At 47.3% G+C, this 26,377-nt stretch overlaps 1 protein-coding gene across 4 annotated transcripts; it reads right to left on the minus strand.

Annotated features, from left to right (window-relative positions):
- Window positions 1-728: 728 nt before the first annotated feature.
- Window positions 729-25,375, minus strand: INO80C (INO80 complex subunit C). 4 transcript variants are annotated; one of them, XM_040264865.1, is made up of 6 exons: window positions 25,054-25,256; window positions 23,348-23,593; window positions 9,127-9,237; window positions 7,789-7,900; window positions 6,796-6,863; window positions 729-1,110 (listed from the first exon to the last, which is right to left on the minus strand). In XM_040264865.1, exons 3-6 carry the CDS (start codon window positions 9,226-9,228, stop codon window positions 979-981), a joined length of 414 nt encoding a protein of 137 aa, XP_040120799.1. In that variant the 5' UTR covers window positions 9,229-9,237; window positions 23,348-23,593; window positions 25,054-25,256; the 3' UTR covers window positions 729-978. The 4 variants fall into 4 exon arrangements, with proteins under 4 accessions (XP_040120799.1, XP_040120797.1, XP_040120800.1 ...); XM_040264863.1 differs by lacking the exon at window positions 23,348-23,593 and having other exon boundaries at window positions 25,054-25,375; XM_040264866.1 differs by lacking the exons at window positions 23,348-23,593; window positions 25,054-25,256 and adding an exon at window positions 24,687-24,934.
- Between the last annotated feature and the right edge of the window lie 1,002 nt (window positions 25,376-26,377).

The raw sequence follows: 26,377 nt of genomic DNA on the forward strand, positions 1-26,377 counted from the left end.
GTTTGAGCAAACTCTGAGAGTTGGTGATGGACAGGGAAGACTGGCGTGCTGAGGTCCATGGGGCTGCAAAGAGTTGGACACAACTTAGCAACTGAAAAACACCACCACCCAGAGGGGCTTTCCCTCAGAAAGAAAAGGTACTTGGGGACCTAATCTTCAAAGCAGAGCCAGCCCCAAGGCCTGGTTCCACTGTCCCCCCCAGCAAAGACTTGCAGGAATGGGGCTCAGAAGGGCTCGGAGGCCATCTCCTCCCGGCCCAGAGTGCTTTCCTCTCAGAGGAGGGGAAGCGGGTGGCTTCCCGTGCCCGGACAGATGCCCTCATGGAAAGGGTGACGAGGGTCACACCCCACACCTCCAGAAACAGGCCAGGGCTAGTGTTTTAGTCGGCTCAGGCTGCTCTAAATGCCGCAGACCAGTCAGTGGCTTACCTAACAGGATCTAGAGGCTGAGAAGAGAGGCTGATTCAGAGACCACGGCCCAAGGCGAGGACCGAGCCAGGGCAGCAGGGTGAGCTCCTCTGTGCTTTCTCCTCCAGCCCCAGTTCTGGACCTCTTCCAAGCATTCTGATCAGAGACAGAAATGAACGTGCTCAAAGCAGGAGTCACAGGGATCAGGGACAATCCAGCCTTACTGTCAGGACGCATCGTAGAGTCTTAAAAGAGATTCCACAGCTTTGAAGCCAAAATTCGAGGATTTACTTGGGTTAAACTAAAAGCACAATTTTCTACTTTCTTGTCAAACAACTTTATTTGAGGCAACAACTGAAGTATAATTTAATTCAACAGGAAATATCACACTTGGAGGGAAAACAGAAAAAAAAAAAAAAAACCCTCCTTCAATGAAAGCCAAACATTCTTTCCAAGGCACAGCACTGACATTTCCAGATTGACAGCAGGAGTTTGTTTCCATAAAACAAAATCTTGAGCCCAAAGTCTGCCTTGGGAAATGGTTTTCCACCTCATCTCCGTTTCTCCAGGCTCAGGGAACGATGCTTGTGGCTTTCCTCAGGGCCAGGTAGCCCGTGACCACGTCGGACGGCAGCCGTCGAATGTAGGAGAACTCTTCGATGGTGCTGAAGCGCAGCTTGCTCTGCGGGTCCGTGTAGTTGGCCTGGGTGAGAAAACAGGCAGACAGAAGGGTAGAGAGGTGTTGTTGGCAGTGAGATTCAAGTTCAAGTTAAAAATTAGTTTTCTGGTTTTTACTCAAAGTGCAATCAACGTATCTTCATCATGTCTGACTGTGTCACCAAGAACGCCCAATCACTCACTGTGGGAAAGACACGTTAATCTCCCCAGACTTGCGAGCTGCTTCAGGGTACGGACAGGAAGGAAGGGGAATAACCACAGCAGACAGCTGGGGAATCTTCTGCTTGGTGCCTCAGGGTGGCAGGCACCCGTCCAGACTGCACTCGCCCCCACTCCATTTACTCCAGGGGTGCTCCTCTCCTGCTTCCCCCCTCACCGCTCCCAAGGCTCTCCGAAGGGCTCCCCTGCAGGGCTGGGATGGCCACCCCACCCCCTTCCACTGGAAGGGGCTGCCATCAACACCTGCAGCCAGGTACATCATCACAACCTGCAATTCTGATCACGTCTTTTCTCGTGAAGTCTCTCAACGGCTCTTCTCTCTGCTCTCAGGACAAAGGCCCAAGGCCACAGCACAGCTCCTCAGACACTGCCTGGGACCCCCCCTTCCCGAGTCTCTTCCTCAGCCACGTGTCCCCTACTCTGTGGTTCCAGTTACCCTAGCTCTGACACCCTCCTTCCTGTCCTGCCCATTCACCCTTTTCTTGCTCAGCAATCAGTCTATCATCTGGGAAGCCTTATCTGTCCCTGTAGGCGGGTCAGGACCCCACCCTGGCGTTCACCTCAGCACCTGTCTCTGGTGGAATGCATCTCTCTGCTGCTTTTATTATCTGTGTGACTCTGACTGAAGTCTAGGCTGGGAGGCTCCATGAGGCCAGACCCCCATGGTCTGCTTATCACTGGATCCCAGCTGCACTGTCTCCTGACAGATGCAGAGCACACAGTGGGCCTACGGCAAGTGCGTGTCCTACGAATGAGGGATGGGTGGGTGAACAAACAAACGAACGATCAGGACGAGCGTGGAAAAGAGTTGTTGTTTCCACTGACATATCAAACCTCTCTTTTGGCCTATTCTCCCCATATGCAAAGTGAAGAAAATACTCACTGTCTACCTCAGGGCACACGGCTCCTACAGACTTTGAAACAGAAAACATGAGGGTGAGTCATTTGGAATTCCTTTAAGAAATTAGAAAAGATGCCACTAACGTCTAGACAGATAACAGCCAATTACTCAAGTGTGGATTGCCTGTGCCAGCGCTGGTCGACTGTGTGGACCCAGACACTCAGCGATGCGATGATTTCAGGAGGGAGGGAGGCTGGGTGAAGAGGCAACAAGCTGAACAGACTGAGTCATGGGTTTCTCAATCTCTAAAGAGTCTCAGTTCCACCACGGGGAGCTGCCTAAAGCGTTAAAGGTCTGCATATCTGGAAACTGAGATTATTCCTAAAAAGCTAAGATTAATTAAAGCTCTATACAAAACAAGGCTTTGATCCTTTGGCTTAATCTAGCGACGCCTCTCTGTACCACATTTCCTTCAGCGACGCTCGTGTAAAGGAAGGCTTAACTAGAAGAACCGCAGCGGGTCCCTTCAGAGGGACCACGAGGTACTGAGATGCACTGACTGGCAGGGGAGGCTGCCCCGCAGTTCCCAGCAGAGGTGCTGGCGAGTGCATCTGGCTTTCATCATCTGGCCTTTGCGGATGAACCAGCCCTGGCCTGCCTCCATCTCTGCGGCTGCCCCGCTCCCACCATCAAGCTGTGCTGAGCCGGCCCGCCCAAGTTCAGGCCTTACTGCCAGGAAGGCTGACTGACTGACTGACTGACTGGTCGCTCAGTCGTGTCCGACACTTTGCGACCCCATAGACTGTAGCCTACCAGGCTCCTCTGTCCATGGGATTCTCCAGGCAATAGTACTGGAGTGGATTCCCATTTCCTTCACCAGGGGATCTTCCCAACCCAGGGCTCGAACCTGGGTCTCCCGCATTGTAGACAGACGCTTTTACCGTCTGAGCCACCAGGGAAGTCCAGGCTGCTGAGCCGATACTGCGGGACTCAGGGCACCGCTGCACCGACAGGAAGGTTGACGTAAACTTGCACAGACCGGAGCTGACCAAGTGTTCTGAACAGAGGGAAGGAGGCCGGTGACCCCCCAGACATGAACGAGCAGGGAGCTGGACTCCTATGGTCTGTCCTCCTCTGGACTCCGTCCCTCCAGCCTGAATGAAGCCAAGGCCCCCTCCCCAGAAGGCAGGGAGCAAGTGGCTTTAACGGCTCCCTTGTTGCAGGGAGCTGGGCAGCGAACGCTGGCCCCCACCTCCCCCAGGACCAAAGCACTTTCCACAGCCTTGTAACCAGGGCTCAACACAGGTGTGACCCTGCGGGCCTTCCGGCCAGGCCCCCACACAGGGAAATAGCCCCTCACTGGAACAGACGCGTCAGTGTAAACACAAGCCTGGCTTTATTTTTTAATTACGTAAGTTTAATTTATACAAGTAGCAGGTGAACATATTCTTTTCTTAAAAAAAAAAAAAAGAAAGAAAAACATTGCCAATAAGACTAAAGTCTCCTTTTACAAGTCTGCCTGCCTGCCAAGCAGGAGACTGGGTTCGATCCCTGGATTCGGAAGATCTCCAAAGAAATGGCAACCCACTCCAATGTTCTTGCCTGGGCAATCCCATCAACAGAGGAGCCTGGGGGGCTACAGTCCATGGAGTTGCAAAGAGTTGGACATGACTTAGTGGCCAAACAACAACAATAAGTCCTTTATCTTCCCCTGTGGAAACCACTGCTAGGCGGGGACCTTTCCAGACTTTATATATATATATATATATATATACACACTCTTACACACACACACACACATATGCCAGAGAAGCACCCAGTGACTGGGTATTGATTCTTACTTGGTAGTACCGTGCACTTACACTGCTTTGTACCACATCTTAAAAGTTTATCCATGTTTTTACATATACATCAACCTCACAGAACAGGATGAACCCCTGACCCCTACCCCACATTGAACGTGTGCTCAGTCACTTCAGTCATGTCCGACTCTTTGTGGCCCTATGGACTGTGTAGCCCACCAGGCTTCTCTGTCCATGGGATTCTCCAGGCAAGAAATACTGGAGTGGGTTGCCGTGCCCTCCTCCAGGGAATTTTCCCGACCCAGGGGTTGAACCGCAACTCTTAAGTCTCCTGCATTGGCAGGTGGGTTCTTTACCACTAGCGCCCCCCGGGAAGCGGCCCCGCCCTGCCCCGCCCCAGTTGACCTTTATGTTGCTTTCAATGTTTTCCTTGCACGTTTTCTCCCGAGCATTTCTGCATGAAGCTCCTTGTACATACTATTTCTCTAGGGCACTGGCTGGAAGACAAGTTGTTACATTGTAGGCCTCTACTTTTCTGTCTCCCTAGGTAGTACCATTTGTTTCCCCAAGGATATGCGCCAATGTAACGCCCATATCAAAACAACCATATAGGAAGTTGTCCATTTCTGTATGTTGGTGGCAAGGCATAGAAGCCAATGTCTTCATTCCTCCCCTATCCAATGGGTCTTTTTTCTAACTATCAGTGAAACCAAACATCTACTTATCAGTTTCAGTGACTGAATATCTGCATTTCCTCCTTGTAGTTGTCTATTCATGATCTTTTAGCTGATTCTTCTAAGGGATTGCTCCCTTCTCCAAGGGAGCTTCCTGACCCAGGGATCAAACCTGAAACTGCAGGCAGATTCTCTACCATCTGAGCCACCAGGGAAGCCCCACAGTGATTTGGTAGAGTTCTTTGTATATTCAGAATGTCTTAATTCTTACATACAGTGGGGCAAGAGGTTATGAATAACATGACAAGTCCTTTACCAATGGCATAAAGAGGCCTGGAACAATGCTTTTCAACATGAACAAAATTCCCTGGTGGCTCAGACAGTAAAGTATCTGCCTACAGTGTGGGAGACCCAGGTTCGATCCCTGGATCAGGAAGATCTTCTGGAGAAGGAAATGGCAACCCACTCCAGCACTCTTGCCTGCAAAGTCCCATGGACAGAGGATCGTGGTAGGCTACAGTCCAAGGGGTCACAAAGAGTCGGACACGACTGAGCGACTTCACTTTCAACGTGTAAAAACCACTGTGCTAGCAGTGGATGAGCTGCCTGGTAACGGTGATGATAAAGCTATGTTCCAAGGGGCCACCCTCCAAGTCGTAAACCATGGCTGCTACAAGCTCAGCACAGAATGGAACAGGGAGAAATTTCCACTTTGGGCCAGAAAAGAATAACTGGTGCGAGACTAGTTCTCCTTCCATAAACAACTATTAAAATGGGTCAAATATACAAGGCAACTATTCTCTGGCAGGAGACAGGAGATAGCCTAAAACTACACTTCTCTCAAATGGAAGCTCCCTCAGGGGACCTTTTGGAAGAGACACACGCCCATCAGTAGAAGAAAAGGAAGAGCCCACCAGACACACAACCCACACACACTGCTCCCTTCCCCCACCCCCACATACTTCTACTCTCCGTTTCTTAGGCTCATTATATTTAAGGTCTGTGTTAACAAGTCTGAAGAGTATCTGCTCCTCTCTGGAAGACAAGCTAAAAACATACAACTAATCCAGAGAGGAAAATAAAAAAAAAAACTTTCCTAGTGTAAAATGTATATCATTAATTTAGTTTGTTACAGAGGTTGGAGTCATATATTTTCATAAAAAAGTAAAGAATTTAAATGAGGTATATGGGCTTCAAAAAATGAAGGGTCTCATTATTTCCACAGTTATGAGAAGAAGCCCACCTTCCAACTTTAATAATAATGAAAAAGCATGACGAAGTTCTAGGAACTTCTATACTTCATCCACATTCTGAAAATAAGGAAACAAGATTCTCTGGGGTACACTGAGGTTCATGGACTTGCCCAAGTCCCACTCATCAAACCACACTGCTGGTTTTCAAACTGCGTCCCCAAGAAGCACCATAGGGGTCCCTTTTTTGGGGAGTGGGCAGAAGGACAGAGGACCAGATCCACATGGGCCCACAGTGAGCAGGTGGGCTCCAGGGGATTCTGTAAAAGCTTTCATTTGGAAAAGTGATTCTGATGCTTAAAAATAAATATGAAAATCACTATCTTTACCATAGTGCCTCTTTAGAGAAGTTTAATTTTTTTTTAAAGTACAATCATCTCTAAGATGCAGGGAATTTTTTAAACTTTAGCCAAAAAATAAAATGTTTCTTTCATGTCATCTCATATGGTTAACAAGGAGAGGAAAGGAAAGTAATACTCGGGTCTCCTGCTTTCTGGAGCAATGCCTGCTCCAGGCTGCCCACACGGATGCCCCAGGTTGCTGCTGCCGCCTTTTAGTTGCTAAGTCATGTCCAACTCTTTGCAACCCCATGGACTGTAGCCCACCAGGCTCCTCTGTCCATGGGATTCTCCAGACAAGAATACTCAGAATGAGGTTGCCATGTCCTCTCGGGGAGCTTCCTGACCCAGGGATTGAACCCGTGTCTCCTGCATGGCAGGCAGATTCTTTACCACCGAGCCACCTGGGAAGTCCCCACTCTTGGTTGCTGCCACTCTTAACTTCTGTACAAACCCATCACCTGTTCCCAGTACACGAGCTCCAGGCAGGACCAGTGTTGCTATTCACCACGGTCTATATAGAGGGTACAGTGAAATTTCCTTTTCGGTTCAGTGTTATATGACATAGAGGTGTGATGATACTCACAAGAAGACCTGAAACATCAGAATACTTCTTAGCTGGTTTAAAGGATGGAGGAGCATCAATACTGAAGTCTGGAAAAAAACAAGAAGAAGAAGCAGCTAACTAAACTGGCTTTAAAGCATTCAGATCCCTTCCCCCCTTTTCCCTAAAAATATTGCTTGACAATATTCCCAAACTTTCTACCTTGTGATTAAGTGCTCAGAGAATTCTCAGGGGAAATAATACAAGATGCCATAGGCCAAGCACAGGCTTCAGGTATGGCTCTGCCTTGTCCCCGGGGACCCTCCACTCCAGCAGAGCCACCAGAAAGCTCATCTGCCCACCAGCTGCTTTCGCGGTCTCTGGCTACACGGGCTGATGGTGATGAGGTGTCAACAACCCACTAATTGGATCTGAGCATCCGGACACCGGAATGTCCACACCCAGGCATCTGACTAGCTCATCTGTCATCAGTCTGAGTCACCCCCGAGAAACACATGCCATGGGGCAGGAGATGGAAGGAACTTTGAACCTGTACTTTCCACTAAAGTTGAGCAGAACATACAACAGACATTCGGAAATACTGTAGTATAAAGCGTTAACTCTGAAAAACACTGGCTTGGAGAGTAAAACAGAGCAGGCCTTTAAGCTGCTGGTGAGAAACCCTTTGGGCAACCTTTTACTTGGAAACACATTTTAAGAGTAGACTTTTGAATAAGCAGTTTGTCTAACAGCAACACCCATATCATCATATCTGGACCTGCTTCTCCAGATTGAAATGTTAACAGCGACACTAAAAGCCACACATCCATGACAACGCCAATACACAGATTCAACACAGAGTATAAAGCTATGAGGAAATACACACATAATCTCCCTATATTGATACCACTGTAAAATTCCTAAGCTAGAAAGTGTTTCTCCATCAATGCAAACACAATAAGATAACGCGGGTTTGTTATAAGAAGGTTCCTAGTCTGAACATTATGAACACATAGGAGGGTCTAGACAGCTCACAGTTGGGATCATTCAGTTGCCATGGCAATGCCCTTTCAGCAGCCAGGATCTGTTTCAGGTTCTTCCAGGTTCTGTTCTTCTTGCCAGCCACTGCACCACCATGGCCAGAATGCTCGAGGCGCAAGCGTGGATTAGAAGAAACAAAAATCAATGGAGACGATCATTTCAGAATCTGACATTTATGCTTATTCATAACTGTAATAAACCCTTCATTCAATCAACAGTCAGTGTACCCTAAGGCTTTAAAAAAACATATTACACCATATACCTTAAGCTTACTTATAAAAAAACACAGCTTTTGGATTTTTAAAACGCATGAGTTAGTCTCTGATGGAATAGAAATAAGGGGTTATTCTTTTAATATGCACATAGAAAATCACATCCTTTATTGGGTCTACCTTTATGGAATTCACTCATGAATTTCTCACTACTTTAAAATAAGTTTACTACAAAGTTAGATTTAAACACATGACCACATCTCTCAATTCCCTTCTGGGGGCCAATCTCCACCTTGTAAATTACTGGAGCTACAGGAAAACCCAAGGAAGCCTCCCTCATGACACAGCAAGCTTTCCGGAAATTTTTTTCTTTTTTGTCTTGTGAAGATGACAAAATGAAATGGGAAGAACACAAAAGTTGCAGGCATTATCAATGCTGTATTTTCAAAGGTAATTAGTGAAAAATAAACTGTAATGGTATAATCAGAATCATGGAATTTATCCTACCCCTCAAGAACAAAAGAAAGAGGCACCTATATCTACTTGATAGCACAAGACTTTAGATGTACCTAAAGAAACTAGCAAGGAACATTCCTCCTTTAGTTAATTACTGCACACCTCATCTAAATCTCACAAAAAAAGGAAGGCAAGCAATCATCCTGGAAATGACACCCTAAAAACAGTATCACTGAATGAATTCCACAGAATCCTTGGGAACTGGGAGAGCCACAAGAAGGGCTCTCCTGCCCCCAGACCTCAAACCACAGTCCCCGGTGGAGGGTGTGGTGACGCAGACTGAAGGAGAAAGGCCACCAGCGCTGCCCGGGCTCCAGACCAACTGAGTGAGATCAGAAGCCGAGGCATGGTTGTTTGGTTTTTTATATATAAAACACGTTAGATGCTTCTGGGGCTCAGAGCGTAGTGAACCCACCCAACGGTGCAGGAGACATGGGTTCAATCCCTGGATCAGGAAGAAACCCTGCAGAAGGGAATGGCAACCCACTCCAGTATTCTTGCCTGGAGGAGTCCACTGACAGAGGAGCCTGGTGGGCTACAGTCCATGGGGTCGCAAAGAGTCGGACATGACTGATCAATGGACACTTTCACTTTAGATGCTTACCACAAAGTTGGGATCCTTAAATGGCAAAGGTTTGGCAGCTTTCTCCATGGGTCCTGTGCTAAAATCAGAGGGCACCATCTTATTCTCACTCACACCATCCATGCTGATACCCTTAAAACAAAATAAGAATAGTATGAGGTCAGTGTCCTTTAGCTGAGCTCCCTAACTCAGCTGTCAACAAGAGGTAAGATGACAGCACCAGACACAGGAGAGGAGACAGGGTGCCTGGAGCCCCAGCAGGTGGTCTGCATGGGGTGGGGTCGGGGGGAGAACCTGCCAGGCTGGGGGCCGCACCTGTCCGTGCAGAGGCCACAGTGGAGGCAGCCAGGACTCCAGCTCCAGACGTCCTGGCTCCTCTGTGTGCCAAGCATGGTGTCCTACCACTACAAGGTGAAAACTGAGGCTCCGGCGGACAGGTTCAAGGCCCCACAGTAACTGCCTCTGGATTCAAATCCAGTTGGGGCCAATGCCAAAGCCCCACCATCCCTCTGACTCCATGTGGCCCCTGCTCCTACTGATCTTGTTAAATTGTGTCTTGAAACATTAAGATGGAAAAGATCCAGTCCTTTGAAGGGTCTCCAGTCAGAAAACCCAGGCTGGTGCTGGTACGCTTCAGGGCACAATAGAATGCGGGCATTTTGAGTGAGGAAAATAGACAGAGAGGAGGCAGGGGGCCTCCGGTCAGCTGGCTGCAGCAGAGTTCTCTGACAAGCAGGCTCCTGGACTTGAAAACAAAATGCCTTTTAAGCTAAGAATCAAGAAGAAAAAAAAAAAACAAGCCAAAGCAAGAAATCACTTCTGATTTGTGAGTGAACTCCGGGAGATGGTGATGGACAGGGAGGCCTGGCGTGCTGAGATTCATGGGGTCGCAAAGAGTTGGACATGACTGAGCGACTGGACTGAACTGAACTGAACTGAACTGCAGTTTCCAATCTTCCCAGACTGCAACAAACTGTTTTTTAATGGATACATAATTTACACACAGTGAAAGGCACAGATCTTAAGTGTAGGTTTCGTGAATTTTGCCAAATATTTCCATTTGTGTAACCCAGGTCCCTGGGGAGACAGACTATTTCCATCTTTCTCAGAAAGTTCCCTCTGGCCCTCTCCTGGTCAGTATCTTCCGCCCTCATGGACCACCACTGTTCTGAATCCCACGTTACTTTGGCCTGTTCTAGAACTTTATGAGTGGAATCCGACAGCAAGTGCTGTTTGCTGTGTTTGGCTTCTTTAGCCCGGCATAAAGTTTTTGAGGTTTATCCATGTCACAGCATGGACTGGTGGTTTGTTCCACAGAATGTGTACACCACTCTTAAGAGTAGTATTCCCCTGTATAGGATGTACCACAGTGTGTTTACCCATTTTCTTGCTGATGAAATGTGGGTTGCTTTCAGCCTTCAGCTATTTTATAAATAAAGCTGCTGGCAACATTCTGTACAAGCCTCTGAATGGATGTACGTCTTTTATTTCTCCTGGGTAAGCACCTACATGTGATACGATCAGGTTACACAGTAAGTACGTGTTTAACTTTGTAAGAAACTGACTAGTGTGTGTGTGTAGTCACTCAGTCCTGTCCCATTCTTTGTGACCCTTTGGACTGTGACCTGCCAGCCTCCTCTGTCCATTGGATTTTTCAGGCGAGAACACTGGGGTGGGTTGTCATTTTCCTCCTCTAGGGGATCTTCCCAACCCAGGGATAAGAAAACTGACATACCACTTTCCCAAATGGGCTGCCCTCTTTACACTCCTAGCAGCAGAGTTCGAGAGTTCTGGTTGTATGTATAGATTCCACCCCTACCTGCCCCCCTAAAATGGCCTTCTTGTGGGGGAAGGAGGGAGGGGGAGGCGGAGACCACTCACTCTGTTGCAACAGTCCCCTGAAGGGTTTCTCCTCAGACACTTCCCAGACTCCTCTCCAGGGTCTCCCCTCCCTTCCCCCTCCCCCCCACCCTGGGCCTGTGCACCCTCTCCTCTGCTCAGGACCCCTCTGCTATCTGGATGGCTCCTCCCCTCATCCGTCCCCCCATTCATAGTTTTTCCTAACTTTTCTTCCCTCAAAGGCTGCTCAGATGTCCACTCTCTAAGAACTAAGATCCCTCCGATTCCTCATCCTTTCCCTACCATTTGTAGCCATAGTTCTCTTCTCCTTTCCACCCCTCCCTCCCACAGTCCTTCCTTTATCTGGCCCTTCCTCAGCTCTGGGGTTCAGAGGAGGCCTGAGGCCCACTCCGTTCTCTGCAGCACACTCAGCGACACACTGTTAGATGTAAGTTTGATGTCTATCCCCTGTTGACAGCTGCCTAGGGCTTCCCACCACCCTTGGGATCAGGAGCAAATGCTGGCCTCCTCTCCAGCCTCCCCTCTCACTCCCCCTCCCTCTTGTATTTTGTATTTTCTGGTCCCCAAACCCATGGAGTCATTTTCTGCCAGCATAAATGGTCTTCAGTGTTTTCCATTTTTTATTTATGCTTCATAAAAATTTCCGTCGGGATTAGCTCATGTCAGTTTTAATTTTACAAGAAAGATAAGATCTAGCATTTTGTGTGTAACTAACTTCTATTACCCTTGTGATTTTTCCTTCATGGTCCTAAAATTTCTGTAGGTATTAATATATGTGTCCTGGGAGACCCAATTTGATGGAGCTTTGATTTTTTTCCCATCACATTTAATCAGTAACCAACATTACCTTGTGTAGTTTTGGCCAGTTGTCAATGCTATTTTGTGTTGACTATTTGTAAGAGTAATATCATAAATTGGATACATAATTAACAGCTGTATTTAAGTCTTGGTTAGTCAATGAAGGGCTTCTCAGGTGGTGCGAGTGGTAAAGAACCTACGTGCCAGCGCAGAAGACATAAGAGGCCTGGGTTCAATTCCTGGGTTGGGAAGATCCCCCACAGTAGGAAATGGCACCCCACTCCAATATTCTTGCCTGGAGAATCCCATGGACAGAGGAGCCAGGTGGGCTACGGTCCATAGGGTTGCAGAGAGTCAGACATGACTGAAGCGACTTAGCATGCAAGTAGTCAATGAAACGATAGCAGCTTTGTGAAACAGGCAGGGAACGACAGACTGGAACAAGGAGACACAGAGGAGAGAGGTGAACAGATGAGGAGAGGAGCCGATCCGGGAGTGAGAGGGCACAGGGGCCTAAACATCCAGCTTCACCAACTGGCCCAGTCTTCTGTGCCTGCATCTAACCCAACACCTAGCACACAGAAGCACCAAATAATCACTGGCTGATTAACTGATTAACTTCTTCCTTAACTGAGTTAAGGAAGAAGACAATGCAGCATAACTCTGTCAGCATCCTTTTTTGAGATGCATATGTTCAGGAGTTCATCATAAGGAATCGCCTCTGGATGGGAAGCAACAGCCAAATCCAAAGAAACACAGGAAGGCTAATTCAGAAATGACTGGGTTTGGTTACCTGCGGGTGCAAGGGAACAGGGTGGAAGTAAAAGAGGAGTAAACATCTCCGAGTATAGCTGTCCGTAGTTTTGACCTTTTGAGGCATGTTAAAGTTTCACATACAAATAGATGGACAAATCCAACAAGCATGGGGCAGCAGATAGAAAAAATGGAATGCAAACAAGAAACCAAATCAACCTGAGGTTTGAGTGAATAACACAGACACACTAAAAGAGAGGAAGGGAGAAATAACGTTAGTGATATGAACACAGTATTCCGAACATATAACTCAAGGTGACAGGCAAAAAGAACCATGAACAACTGGGAGGTTTGTTTCTCCCAAGAGGACAGGTTAATAGTTCCGAAACTACTTAATATGCGTTCTAAGATGAGGCAAATAAGGAATGAGGCACAGCTAGAAGGAACCGCGTGCTACTGGGCTGAAATCACAGGTTAGTGATATGAATTCATGAGTTTAACATATAGATAGAAAGATAAACATGGAAACGGGGACTTCCCTGGTGCAGTGGTTTAGAATCCACCTTCCAATGCACGGGACGTGAGTGCGATCCCTGGTTGGGGAACTAAGATCCCGCATTCCACAGAGCGACTAAGCCCACACGCCACGACTAGAGAGTCCGCGAGCTGCGGCTCCTGAAACCTGCGTGCTTCAGCGCCCATGCTCCGCAACAAGAGAAGCCTGCACATCACCACTAGAGAAAGTCCACATGCTGAAATGAAGACCCGGGGCAGCCAAAATAATAATAATAATAAAGAAATGGATACAGGGGCATGGGGGACAGTCATACACACACTCACACACATGACCCCCTACATTTCCTAATTTTTTCCATGAAGATGGCTAGAAACAATGAACATGTCAACCGCAAATCGGCTTGCCAAGGGCATTTGCCATCTGCCTCTGAGAAGGATTGAACCCCGTGCTGCTGCAGCTGCACATGCCCCAAGGGAGTTCAGGGTAAAGAACAGCAGCGAGGCCCTCTGTGCTCCAGGAGGACTGGTGGACAGCTCCTTAGATATATATTTTCAGGAACTGAGTTCACGGTCCCAATCCTTGCACCTCCTCCTATCTACAAAAACACTAAATCCCTTCATGGTGACATCAGCTCCTCTTGACCAGAGGAAAACCTTTTGTAAGATAAGCATTTGATTGCGTTGAACTCCTCTTCACCAAAATCTTATTTATTGACCTTCCCCCACTACCTCTATGGAGCAGCTTCTCAGAGCTCTTTGAGGTGCTGTCTCCCAGGCTGCGGTCCTCATTTTGCCCCAAATAAAGCTTAACTCACCACTTTCACATTGTGCATCTTCTATTAGTCAACACACAACAGGCACACCAGTGTTCGGATCCTGGTTTCCAAGTATTGTTCTCCAAGAACAAGCGATCTTTGAAGAAACGGCTGATTCCAGGACTGGGGCAAGAAAGTACATCATGAGTTTTTGGTGCCAGAAGGTAAGAAATCACTTGCATCAGTTTGCTAGGGCTGTGTAACAAAATATTAATACCACAGACTGGGTGGTTTAAATAAGAGAAATTTAGTTTCTTAAGGTTCTAGAGTTTTCCAAATTTGCTGGCATATTGAGTGCAGCACTTTCACAGCATCATCTCAGCAGTGGCCAGAGGACTGGAAAAGGTTAGTTTTCATTCCAGTTCCAAAGAAAGGCAATGCAAAAGAATGCTCAAACTACCGCACAATTGCACTCATCTCACATGCTAGTAAAGTAATGCTCAAAATTCTCCAAGCCAGGCTTCAGCAATACGTGAACCGTGAACTCCCTGATGTTCAAGCTGGTTTTAGAAAAGGCAGAGGAACCAGAGATCAAATTGCCAACATCTGCTGGATCATGGAAAAAGCAAGAGAGTTCCAGAAAAACATCTCTTTCTGCTTTATTGACTATGCCAAAGCCTTTGACTGTGTGGATTACAATAAACTGTGGAAAATTCTGAAAGAGATGGGAATACCAGACCACCTGACCTGCCTCTTGAGAAATCTGTGTGCAGGTCAGGAAGCAACAGTTAGAACTGGAAATGGAACAACAGACTAGTTCCAAATAGGAAAAGGAGAACATCAAGGCTGTATATTGTCACCCTGCTTATTTACTTATATGCAGAGTACATCATGAGAAATGCTGGACTGGAAGAAACACAAGCTGGAATCAAGATTGCCAGGAGAAATATCAATAACCTCAGATATGCAGATGATACCACCCATATGGCAGAAAGTGAAGAGGAACTAAAAAGCCTCTTGATGAAAGTGAAAGAGAAGAGCGAAAAAGTTGGCTTAAAGCTCAACATTCAGAAAACGAAGATCATGGCATCTGGTCCCACCACTTCATGGGAAATAGATGGGGAAATAGTGGAAACAGTGTCAGACTTTATTTTTGGGGGCTCCAAAATCACTGCAGATGGTGATTGCAGCCATGAAATTAAAAGACGCTTACTCCTTGGAAGAAAAGTTATGACCAACCTAGATAGTATATTCAAAAGCAGAGACATTGCTTTGCCAACAAAGGTCCATCTAGTCAAGGCTATGGTTTTTCCAGTGGTCATGTATGGATGTGAGAGTTGGACTGTGAAGAAAGCTGAGCGCCGAAGAATTGATGCATTTGAACTGTGGTGTTGGAGAAGACTCTTGAGAGTCCCTTGGACTGCAAGGAGATCCAACCAGTCCATTCTGAAGGAGATCAGCCCTGGGATTTCTTTGGAAGGAAAGATGCTAAAGCTGAAGCTCCAGTACTTTGGCCACTTCATGCGAAGAGTTGACTCATTGGAAAAGACTCTGATGCTGGGAGGGATTGGGGGCAGGAGGAGAAGGGGACGACTGAGGATGAGATGGCTGGATGGCATCATGGGCTCGATGGACATGAGTCTGAGTGAACTCCAGGAGTTGGTGATGGACAGGGAGGCCTGGCGTGCTGCAATTCACGGGATCGCAAAGAGTCGGACACGACTGAGCGACTGAACTAACTAACTAAGGTTCTAGAGACTAGAAGTTCAAGATCAAGATGTCAGCAGGGCTGGGTTTTCCTGAGACTGATCTCTTTGATTTGTGGATGACTGTCTTCTGAGTGTGTATACACGCCCCTATGACAGCCTCCCTCTTCTTATGAGGACACCAGTCAAATCGGATTAGGGCTCCACCCTATGACCTCATTTAACCTTAACTACTTATAGCCCTATTTCCAAATACAGCAACTTTCTGAGGCATGCTGGGGGTTAGGTTTTTAACAAATGAATCTTGAATGAACACAGTTCAGTCCATCATGGCACTTGAAAAATGCCACAGGTAAAGTAAAAGACACAAGAGTCAGTTTGAAGAGGTTCCCACTAGCCAAACCTGGACAATTTGCTCAACATCATCAGTCATTGCTGCTGCTGCTAAGTCGCTTCACTTGTGTCTGACTCTGTGCAACCCCAGAGACGGCAGCCCACCAGGCTCCCCCGTCCCTGGGATTCTCCAGGCAAGAATACTGGAGTGGGTTGCCATTTCCTTCTCCAATGTATGAAAGTGAAAAGTGAAAGTGAAGTCGCTCAGTCGTGTCCGACTCTTCATGACGCCATGGACTGCAACCCACCAGGCTCCTCTGTCCATGGCATTTTCCAGGCAAGAGCACTGGAGTGGGGTGCCATTGCCTACTCCGTCATTAGTCATTAGGGAAATATAAATCAAAACCACAATGAGATATTACTCCATACCCACCAGGATGACTCTACTCAGAGGCATAATAACATGTGTTGGTGAGGATGTGGAGAAACTAGAACCCTCACACACTGCTCGTGAGAATGTACAAAGGTGCAGTTACTTTGAAAAACAGTCTGGTGGGTCCTCAAAAGTTAAGCACAGAATTATCATATGACCTAATAATTCAAGTCCTAGGTACTTACCTAAGAGAATTAAAAACAAATGTCTGTGCAAAGACTCGTACATAAATATTCAGAGAAGCATTATTTATAATAGCCCAAAAGTACAAACAACCTAAATATCCATCAACGAACGAGCGCATAAACAAAATGAGGTCATCCATACAATGGAATATTCTACAGTTGTAAGAAGGAACAAAGTACTGATACATGGCACAACGCGGATAAACCCTGAGTATACTACGCTGCTGAAAGAAGCCAGACACAGAAGGGCACCTATTGTATGGCTGCATTTAGCTGAGGCACCTAGAGTAGTCAAATGCACAGAGACAGAGAGTAGGCCAGGGGTTGTCAGGAGCTGGCAGGACAGGGGACTGGGGAGAACTGCTAACGGGCAGGGCGTTGCTTTTGGGGGTCATGACACCAGTGAGGAGCAGGCTGGTGGGTGTGGACTGCCAGGACACAGGGGCTATAGGGCAGCCTATGTTAAGGGAGAGAGAGGAAAAACAACTCTAAGAACTACATGGTGAGCATCAGGTCAGACCAGAAAAGCCCAGCCAGCTGGGGCCAACTCGAGAAAAACAGGTGGAATGTGAAAGAGGTTTCTTGGGGCCAGATCCACTTTAAGATCCAACTTCACTGAGTTTTTCATAAAGAAAATGATTGCTTACATAATGCTGTTTCCACCTGGGAGAAAAGAAACAAATGAAACTGCTCAGAAGCAAAGAGGAGATACTAGAGGGCAATGAAGAACCAGGCCCAGAGGGCTCTGCTGGTGATTCCAGAACCATCCATGGAACATGCCTGGCTCGCAGGGCACCGTCCTCAGGAGGGGCATCAGCTTTTTCTTCTGGACCAGAAGTGTGTGTGGTGTGTGCTAAGCTCCATCAGTCCTGTCTGACTCTGTGCGACCCCATGGACTGTAGCCTGCCTGGCTCCTCTGTCCGTGGATTCTCCAGGCAAGACTACTGGGGTGGGATGCCATGCCCTCCTCCAGGGATCTTCCCAACCCAAGGATCAAACCCGAGTCTCTTATATCTCCTGCATTGGCAGCAGGGTTCGTTACCTGGGAAGCCCCCAACTCCTAAGTGGGGAGGCTCAGAGGTGCTGGGTGCACAGTGAAATCCCGGCAGGGAACACAGAACATCCCCTTTAATATGGGTTGTTTGCTCCCAGGTCCTGGGAGGCCCAGGAGGATGCGGCAGGAATGCCTCACTAGACTTGGGCTGCTGAGGAACACAGGTGCTTTGCAGCCCACGTGGGTTGTGAGGGCAGGGACCCCACCTGGGAGACAGACAGAGGCCAGAGGGAGGGAGGCAGTGGGAGGAGAGGGTGGGGGCCTCTGCACCGGCCACTCCAGCAGCAGGAAGGGATTGACAAGGCTGCACTCCAGCCCCGACTCCAAAACCAACCGAGCCCTCCTGTTTGTCTGATCACCTTTTCCTCGCCACTTCCCAGTCCACAGGTCAGACCTCCAGCAGCTGAGGCGGGGACAGGAAAGGAGACCATTCTGACACCAACTGGGCCACTGTCGACCAAGAGCCGCTTCCTGACCCTGAAACAGTGACTGCTGGCTTCCCTCTCTGAGCAGGTGCAAAGAGCACGTGGCTCTGGGCCCAGGGCTGGGTGCTCTGCTTTTCTTTAAAACCCACCCCCTTTAAACCCACCCTCTGTGGTACTCCACCCTCGGTCTTCCCTTCCCCTGGGCTTCTGCCAAGCTAGACTCCTCGGTCTGTTAGCGACGAGGTGAGAAGGAGAGACCTTCTGTCCAGGGGAGGATCAAGTCCGGGAGGCAGGGCAGAGATGAATACATGACTAGACCATTGTTAACGCTAAGAGACTTCAGGAGCTGAACTGCTGGAGACATGACTGCCCTGCGATCAGGAAAGAAGTGATGCCTGGCCCTAAGAGGTGTCCACTCTCTGCAACACAAAAAGAGCTAAAAAGACCCTGGTGCTGAGAAAGATTGAGGGCAGGAGCAGAAAGGGACGACAGAGGACATGAGTTTGAGCAAGCTCCGGGAGTTGGTGATGGACACGGAAGCCTGGTGTGCTGTAGTCCATGGGGTCGCAGAGTCAGACACGACTGAGCGACTGAACTGAAGTCCCAAGGAAGAGAAACCCAACCCGCCAACAAAGGAACACCTGACGACCCCTAAGTGACTTCAGAATCAGCCAGGCCTCAGCTCGCCTGCCTGGAGATCCCAGACACACAGCTTCGTGTCTCCAGGGCAGCTCGCAGGGTCCTGACTCCGACCGAAGGGTAACTGGGGCCTTCTCTCTGTGTTTACACAGAAAGAGACAAATGTCCTCTGTCTTATCATGTAAGAACCCAATGCCCAGTTACATCTAATAGTAACCTAGATTCAAACATCTGAGCCTAGTCTACAACTGCAGGGCTACTGTAGGGTTATTACTTGAAACAGCAAAAACGTGAGATGCAATCTAACATCCAATCAGGTCAATTAAGAGCACTTAATTCCTTGTGAAGACAATCAACACAGAGAAAGGGCCAAGAAACAATGCTAAGCGGAAAGTAGGGCCCACAATGTTATATACCAAATACAGTTTATGAAAACCTGTATCTACACGTAGAAAACACAAATTATCATAGTTGTGGGGGAAGAAGACTGGCTGGCGTTTTATGGCCACTTTAAAAATAGAAAAAAGAAAACTAACAATATGATTTTTTCGGAAGGTGAGGTAGAATGATTACTTTCTTAAATGAATAAAGCAAGCCAGTATAGTGTTCTCAAGCTGCCTCCAATGACAGAAGTCTCCTGTCTCCTGTACTCTGCACTAGCCTTCTAAAGAAGCAACTGTTGCCTCTCACCTTATATAGATGTTATGATAACTGCGTCACCATCATAAATCAGCCTATTAGGTAACCTACTACCTAATTAGGTAACCTATAGTCTATAGGTCAATTAGGTTTCTCTGTAGATTTTATTAACCTGAATAGCCACTTGGAAAATATAAACTGCCCTGTATTCATAGAGACGGACTTGCGGACACAGAGGGAGGAGAGGGTGGGACGAATCGAGAGAGAGTATCACTGACATATATATATAGACTACCATGGGACTTCCCTGGTGGCTTGGTGTTAAAGAAACTGCCCACGATGCAAGAGACTTGGGTTGGATCCCTGGGTCAGAAAGATCCCCTGGAGAAGGGAATGGCAATCCACTCCAGTATTCTTTCCTGGAGAATCCCATGGACAGAGGTCCATGGGGCCACAAAGAGTCAGACACGACTGAATGACTAACACACATATACACATAGACTACCATATGTAAAATAGATAGCTAGTGGGAATTTACTGTATAACAAAGGGAGCTCAGCTCAGGTGCTCTGTGATGACCTGGAGGGGTGGGATAAGGGTAGGAGTGGGAGGGCAGCTCAAGAGGGAGGAGATGTATGTATACTTATAGCTGATTAAAAAGCACCTTAAAAAGCAGAGACATTACTTGGTCGACAAAAGTCCATCTAGTCAAAGCTATGATTTTTTCCAGTAGTCATGTATGAATGTGAGAATTGGACCATAAAGAAGGTTGAGAGCCAAAGAACTGATGCTTTTGAACTGTGGTGCTGGAGAAGACTCTTGAGAGTTCCTTGGACTGCAAGGAGATCAAACCAGTCAATCCTAAAGGAAATCAACCCTGAATATTCATGTAAGGACTGATGCTGAAGCTGAAGCTCCAATACTTTGGCCACATGATGCAAAGAGTGGACTCATTGGAAAAGACCCTGATGCTGGGAAAGATTGAGGGCAGGAGGAAAAGGGGGCAGCAGAGGATGAAATGGTTAGATAGCATCACTGCATCAATGGACATGAAGTTAAACAAACCCCAGGAGACAGTGAAGGACAGTGGAGCCTGGCGTGCTGCAGTCCATGGAGTTGTAAAGATTCAGAAACAACTTAGCGACTTAACAACAAGTAGCTGATTCACGTTGTTGTACAGCAGAAACTAAGGCAATATTGTAAAGCAATTCTCCTCCAATTTAAAAAAATGCCCTGTATTGATCTAATAAAGTCTTTCCCCCACCCCAAAGCATTTCTCTGCACCTGGGATATGGTTATATTAGAGATCTAATTATATCTTCTCAGATGTAGAGCAGTGAGAGTGATGTTAAGACAGGCAGTCAAGAAAAGGAATGTAGATGCTGGGTAGTCCGTTTGTGTCTTAGTACCCATTCTATCACTTGTCAGCTGTGTGACTACAGAAAAGTTACTTAACCTTTCTATGCGTCTGTCTTTTTATCTGTAGAATAACAATTCTCAGAGGGTTGTTCTGAGAATTAAATGAGATAGCAATTAGAAAATACTTAGAACAGTACTTGTTATACATAGTAAGTACCCAATAAATATAACTATTATTATTTATCATGATTTCTTTCACTTTAGCACAGTGTATCTGTTTTTCAACCCAACTTAACACTAGTCATTCAAAGTATCAGGACCAAAATGGATGGGAGGTGGCACTTTCCAAATTATAATGTAAGTAATCAATAAATATGTTAGTTACACTGAAAATCTAAATCCAAACAGAATTATAGTTTTGTGACAGATGTACTACTTAGCAAGCACAAACACTAATGATTTCTGCTGAACTAAAGATTCCTCTTGATGAAATAATAAAACAAAACTGTTTTAGTACTCAAAGTATTTAATATCATTTTACATAGCTGACATAAATGAGACTTCTATAAATGCTTTGCTCCAAATACTTTTCGGTCAAAAATATTCCCTTCAACCCCTGAGGATTTCCAAGCAGTAAGCCCTTTATATTTCATCCATTCATTCAATTTTACTTCAGAAAAAGCATGCACCTTCTGGAAAAGTAAAACCCACCTTAAGAATCCATCAAGTTATTTTCACTAATTTCAAAAAGCACTCATGTCTATGTGAGTGTCCTTTGTAAATTTTTAAATCCCATGAAAGGTTAACAGACACTGGTTTTTTTTTTTTTTTGGTAAGACACAAAATAGCTGAAATAACTGAAGTAGGGAAATTTAAGATACTGAAAAATCTGTAAATTTCCTTTTAACTCAATAACTATGATCATTTATATAGAAAAACACTCATTTCCCACTGATGACACTTTCAGCATCCTGACACTTGGGCATAGCTCCGACTCTGGAAGGCCTTCCCCAGTCAAACCGTCCACTCCTCAAAGGCCACCTCTAGTCCCTCTTCTCTCCACCTCTCCTTCTCTGGTGACCATCTCTGGCTCTGAGTCTTCATCTTCCTGTGTCCCACCACTAAGGCACCAATACCAGAAAAGACCCATAACTCGCTTTGGGGCATGGTTAGAAATGATGAGATTTTCCCATTTCAGATATGTGACAGGTAGAATTCAGAGATGGCCCTTAAGATACCAGGTCTCTGGTGTATACACACCTTGACCCCGTTTTTAGGCAAATGCTAATGTATGTACCACTGTGAAGGGATCTGTGATATACTGAAGGGAAATGCAACATATATCTTATATTTGAAATATAATTAAGGTCTCAGGTCAGCTGATCTTAAAGGAGGCTATCCTGGTGGGCCTGCCCTAATCACATATGCTCTCTAAAGCTGGGCTCAGAGTCAGAGACAAGAGAAATCAGAGATGTTTGAGGAGTGAGAGGGATTAGACACAAAAGAGATTCTCAACATCTGGCTTCAAAGATGGAGGAGACCGTGCGGCAAGGAACCTGGATGGGGACGAACTGACAGCCAGGGGACAGGGACTTCAGTTCTACCACTGCAAAGAACTGAACTCTGCCAACGATCTCAATAAGGCTCAAAAAAGATCCTCCTTCAGAGCATCTACCCAACAAACCAGCCCAGCTGACACTTTGATTTCAGGGATCAGGGAACCAAACCTATCTCGTTGTGCCTGGGCTTCTGACCTACAAAACCAGGAACTGATAAACCGGTGTTATCTAAGTCACAGAATTTGTGGTCATCTGTTATGATAGCAGAAGAAAACTACTATAATATATGTAGGTCATTCTCTCCTCCTGGAAGGATTTTGGGAGGACAGGAACAAGCGATAATCCACTGAAATAACTTAAGCATACTGCTGGAGACAGAACAGATATAAATACTTGGTGACTGAACTCAACAGAAACATAACTGAAGGCTGAGGACAATTTAGGAAGATTCCAGGCAGCCCTCAGGGCAGCACTGTGCTAATGCCTACATTTGCTGCGGACCAGGGAACGAGGATGCAACGTTATGTTGGTGGTGGTGGTGGTTTAATCACTCAGTCGTGTCTGACTCTTTGTGACCCCATGGACTGTAGCCCACCAGGCTCCTCTGTCCATGGGGATTATCCAGGCAAGAATACTGGAGTGGGTTGCCATGCCCTCCGCCAGGGGATCTTTCCAAACCAGGGACTGAACCTGTCTCCTGCCTTGCAGGCAGATTCTCTAACACTGAGCCATTTGGAAAGTCCTGGTGCTATGTTAGAACAGGGGGAATATCTAAGATTTCTGGAGACAGAAGACATTTTTTTTTTTCCTTCATGAGATACTGAGGGTGGGAGTCAGGTAACTGGCTAGCCACCTCATTAGTTAAACACCAGCCAGGGAGAGGTGAACAAAGAAGTCACTGTTCCCGGGAATGCCCTTCTCTTTCCAGCCCAAGAAAGGGCTGAGGCTGCTGAGATGGGGGAGACCCACAGGAAGAACCTAGGCAGCCCTTCCCATTACTGAGAGCTCTAAGACCAGCAAGGTTGTGATGTCCACCCAGTGGGGTACTGGAAATCCCCAGAAGGCATTCATCCACTTTCTGAAGCTTGCTGTGGTGGTGGGAATTGATGAGCAGTGCTACCTTGGGTCAAGACAATCATTCCTCTCAAAAGGTACTGACTACATTCTTTGGTCTTGGCACAGCTGGATATCAAAATGCACTGAGCACATACTGGGAGAAAGTACTCACAATGCATATATCTGGCCGAGAACTCCATGCATGTCTGACTCTTGGCAACCCCTTGGATTGTAACCCACCAGGCTCCTCTGTCTATGGGATTCTCCAGGCAAGAACACTGGAGTGGACTGCCATTTCCTCTTCCAGCCAAGAATATATAAAGAACTCTTATACTTTAGTTCCCTGGTGGCTCCGTGGTAAAGAACCCGCTTGCCAATGCAGAAGGCTTGGGTTTGATCCCTGGGTCAAGAAGATCCCCTGGAGAAGGAATTGGGGAAATACTGTTTCAAAAACACTGTTTCACAGAGAAATCCAAACCCACACAAAAGAATATGCTCTGTAAGAAAAGAAACAGTGTTAGTCACTCAGTAGTGTCCGACTCTTTGTGACCCATGGACTGCAGCTCACCAGACTCCTCTGTCCATGGGATTCTCCAGGTAAGAATACTGGAGTGGCTTGCCATTCCCTTCTCCAAGGGATCTTCCCAACCCAGGGATCAAACCCAGGTCTCCTGCATTGCAGCCAGATTCTTCACTGTCTGAACCACCAGGGAAGCCCTATGCTCTGTATGATTCCATTTATATTCTGCTCAAAAAGACAAAGTCAGTCTATGGTGGGAGAAGTCAGAGTAGCAATTACCTCCAGCTGGAAGGGAAGAAAGTACCAACTGGAAAGGTCACCAAGGAGTATTCTGGGGCTCTTAGAAATGCTCTCTATCCTAATCTAGATGGTGGCCACATAGGCCACATATGTAAAGTCACTGGTCTATACCCTTCAGATTTTGGCATGTGACTGTATGCAAATCGTACATAAATATTTTAAAAGGAAAAAAGTGCACTGCCAATTACCAATGGAGAAAACCATAGACAGCTAATATCGCCAGACTATCCTTCTGGGTGAAGGATGCTACTACACCTTGTGTTGGAGAGCACAAAGTTAACACACTCCATCTTTGCTCTCTCGCGGCTTTAAATAAAATACAGGAGCCAAGAAAAACACTTATCTAACCAAGCTACTTTTGTGCTGCAAATACTTTTCTGGAATCGTGGAGCCCGGATCGCCCAGATGCGGTGAAGTCGTGCCAGGCGCTGTGCTCAAGGGCTTTACGACCATGATCTCATTGAATCCTCATAACAACCCCATGAAGTAAGACCAAACCCACTCTGGGGCAGGGAAACTAAAGGTCATAAAAGCACTTTCCTGAGGATGAGGGAAACCATCCATAGCAATACATCTTTATATTCCTCCACACGGTTCATTAGGGCGCTCTGTACCTCACAGGCATCTGGTAAATGTCTGAAGAAAGGACCAAGGCGAGACACACGCGAACTTCTGCTTAACTGAAACTCACATTAAGAAGTCCAGAGCCTCGCTCCAAACGAGACTTAGACGGGAAGAGGTGGCCTTACGATTAAAGCAATAACAGCCTCCCCACCTCCCCTGCTCTCCTTCTGGACAATGCAACGCGGGTGGTTCTTTAATCAAACCCCACGTAGGCAAAGTAAGAGGCTGCGGAAAAAAGTTTCACTTGCACCAGAGACCGCATCTACCAAAGAGGCGTGAGTGTACGGGCCCCGCCCACACGAAACGCCCAACCTCGCTGAGCCCCACCCACTCGGGCCCGCGCATGCGCCCTCGAGCCCCTTGAACCGCGGCGGGGGGGGCGGTCAAGGGGGTGGGCTTCCGCGCACGCGCAGATTAGGCAAGTGACAGCGTACCTGCGCAAAGCCGGAGGCGGACACCTTTTTCTTCTTGCTGGCGCTGTAACCCCCGGCGCTGCTGCCGTTGTGGGAAGGACTGGCCGGCCTCTTCTTGCTGTTCCGGGCTATCCCCGGCGTGGACGTGGTGGCCACAATGGGAATCTGAGCCGCCATTCCCACCCTGAGCCTTGCTCCTCCCCCCTCCCCACTCGGGTCCCGGTGCAGGCCCTGGAGCTTCCGGCCCGCTGTGCTTCCGTCTCAATGGTTTGAAAACCTGGCCCGGACTCGGAGAGCGTGCGTTACTTCTCTCTGGGCCAGATCTAAAAGGCGGAGCTCGGAGTAGCCTGTTCCTTCCGGGCGGGACGGCGTCTGCCAGGGCCGAATGCAGCTCCTCCCGCGTTCCGACGCCGGGCACGTGCTAGGAAGTCCCCAGGGATGGAGGATTAGACCATCCCACGATCTGTTCTGATGAAGTGGATTTTTTAAAAGTTATTCAACACGTTGTCTCTTCTCAGGTCAGCAGATTGATCCCTTTTGTTGTCTGTAAGTATACTTGTAAGTGTACACTTGTAAGTATACAAGTAAGGGCATTGACTGTGGACCAGTACTGCCAGGCTCCTGGCTCTCCCCTTGGACGCAGCCTTGTTGCTCAGAAGTTTGGGTTTCATGGTACCCAGATAAACTTGAAGGGTAGAGTGGCTGCTAACCTTGTAGGGGTCACCGACCCCACTGAGCATCTGAGCTCCCCCTCCACACCTCCTCGTGCAAGTGTACAGTTCAGTTCAGTCGCTCAGTTGTATCCGACTCTTTGCGACCCCATGAACTGCAGCACGCCAGGCCTCCCTGTCCATCACCAACTCCAGGAGTCCACCCAAACCTATGTCCATCGAGTTGGTGATGCCATCCAACCATCTTATCCTCTGTCATCCCCTTCTCCTCCTGTCCCCAATCTTTCCCAGGATCAGGGTCTTTTTCAGTGAGTGAGCTCTTCACATGAGTGAACTCTTCACATGAGGTGGCCAAAGTATTGGAGTTTCAGCTTCAACATCAGTCCTTCCAATGAACACCCAGGACTGATCTCCTTTAGGATGGACTGGTTGGATCTCCTTGCAGTCCAAGGGACTCTCAAGAGTCTTCTCCAACACCACAGTTCAAAAGCATCAATTCTTCGGTGCTCAGCTTTCTTTATAGTCCAACTCTCACATCCATACATGACCACTGGAAAAACCATAGCCTTGACTAGACGGACCTTTGTTGGCAGAGTAATGCCTCTGCTTTTTAATATGCTGTCTAGGTTGGTCATAACTTTCCTTCCAAGGAGTAAGCGTCTTTTAATTTCATG

Source organism: Oryx dammah, unplaced genomic scaffold (assembly GCF_014754425.2).
Source record: "Oryx dammah isolate SB20612 unplaced genomic scaffold, SCBI_Odam_1.1 HiC_scaffold_22, whole genome shotgun sequence".
NCBI lineage: Eukaryota > Metazoa > Chordata > Mammalia > Artiodactyla > Bovidae > Oryx > Oryx dammah.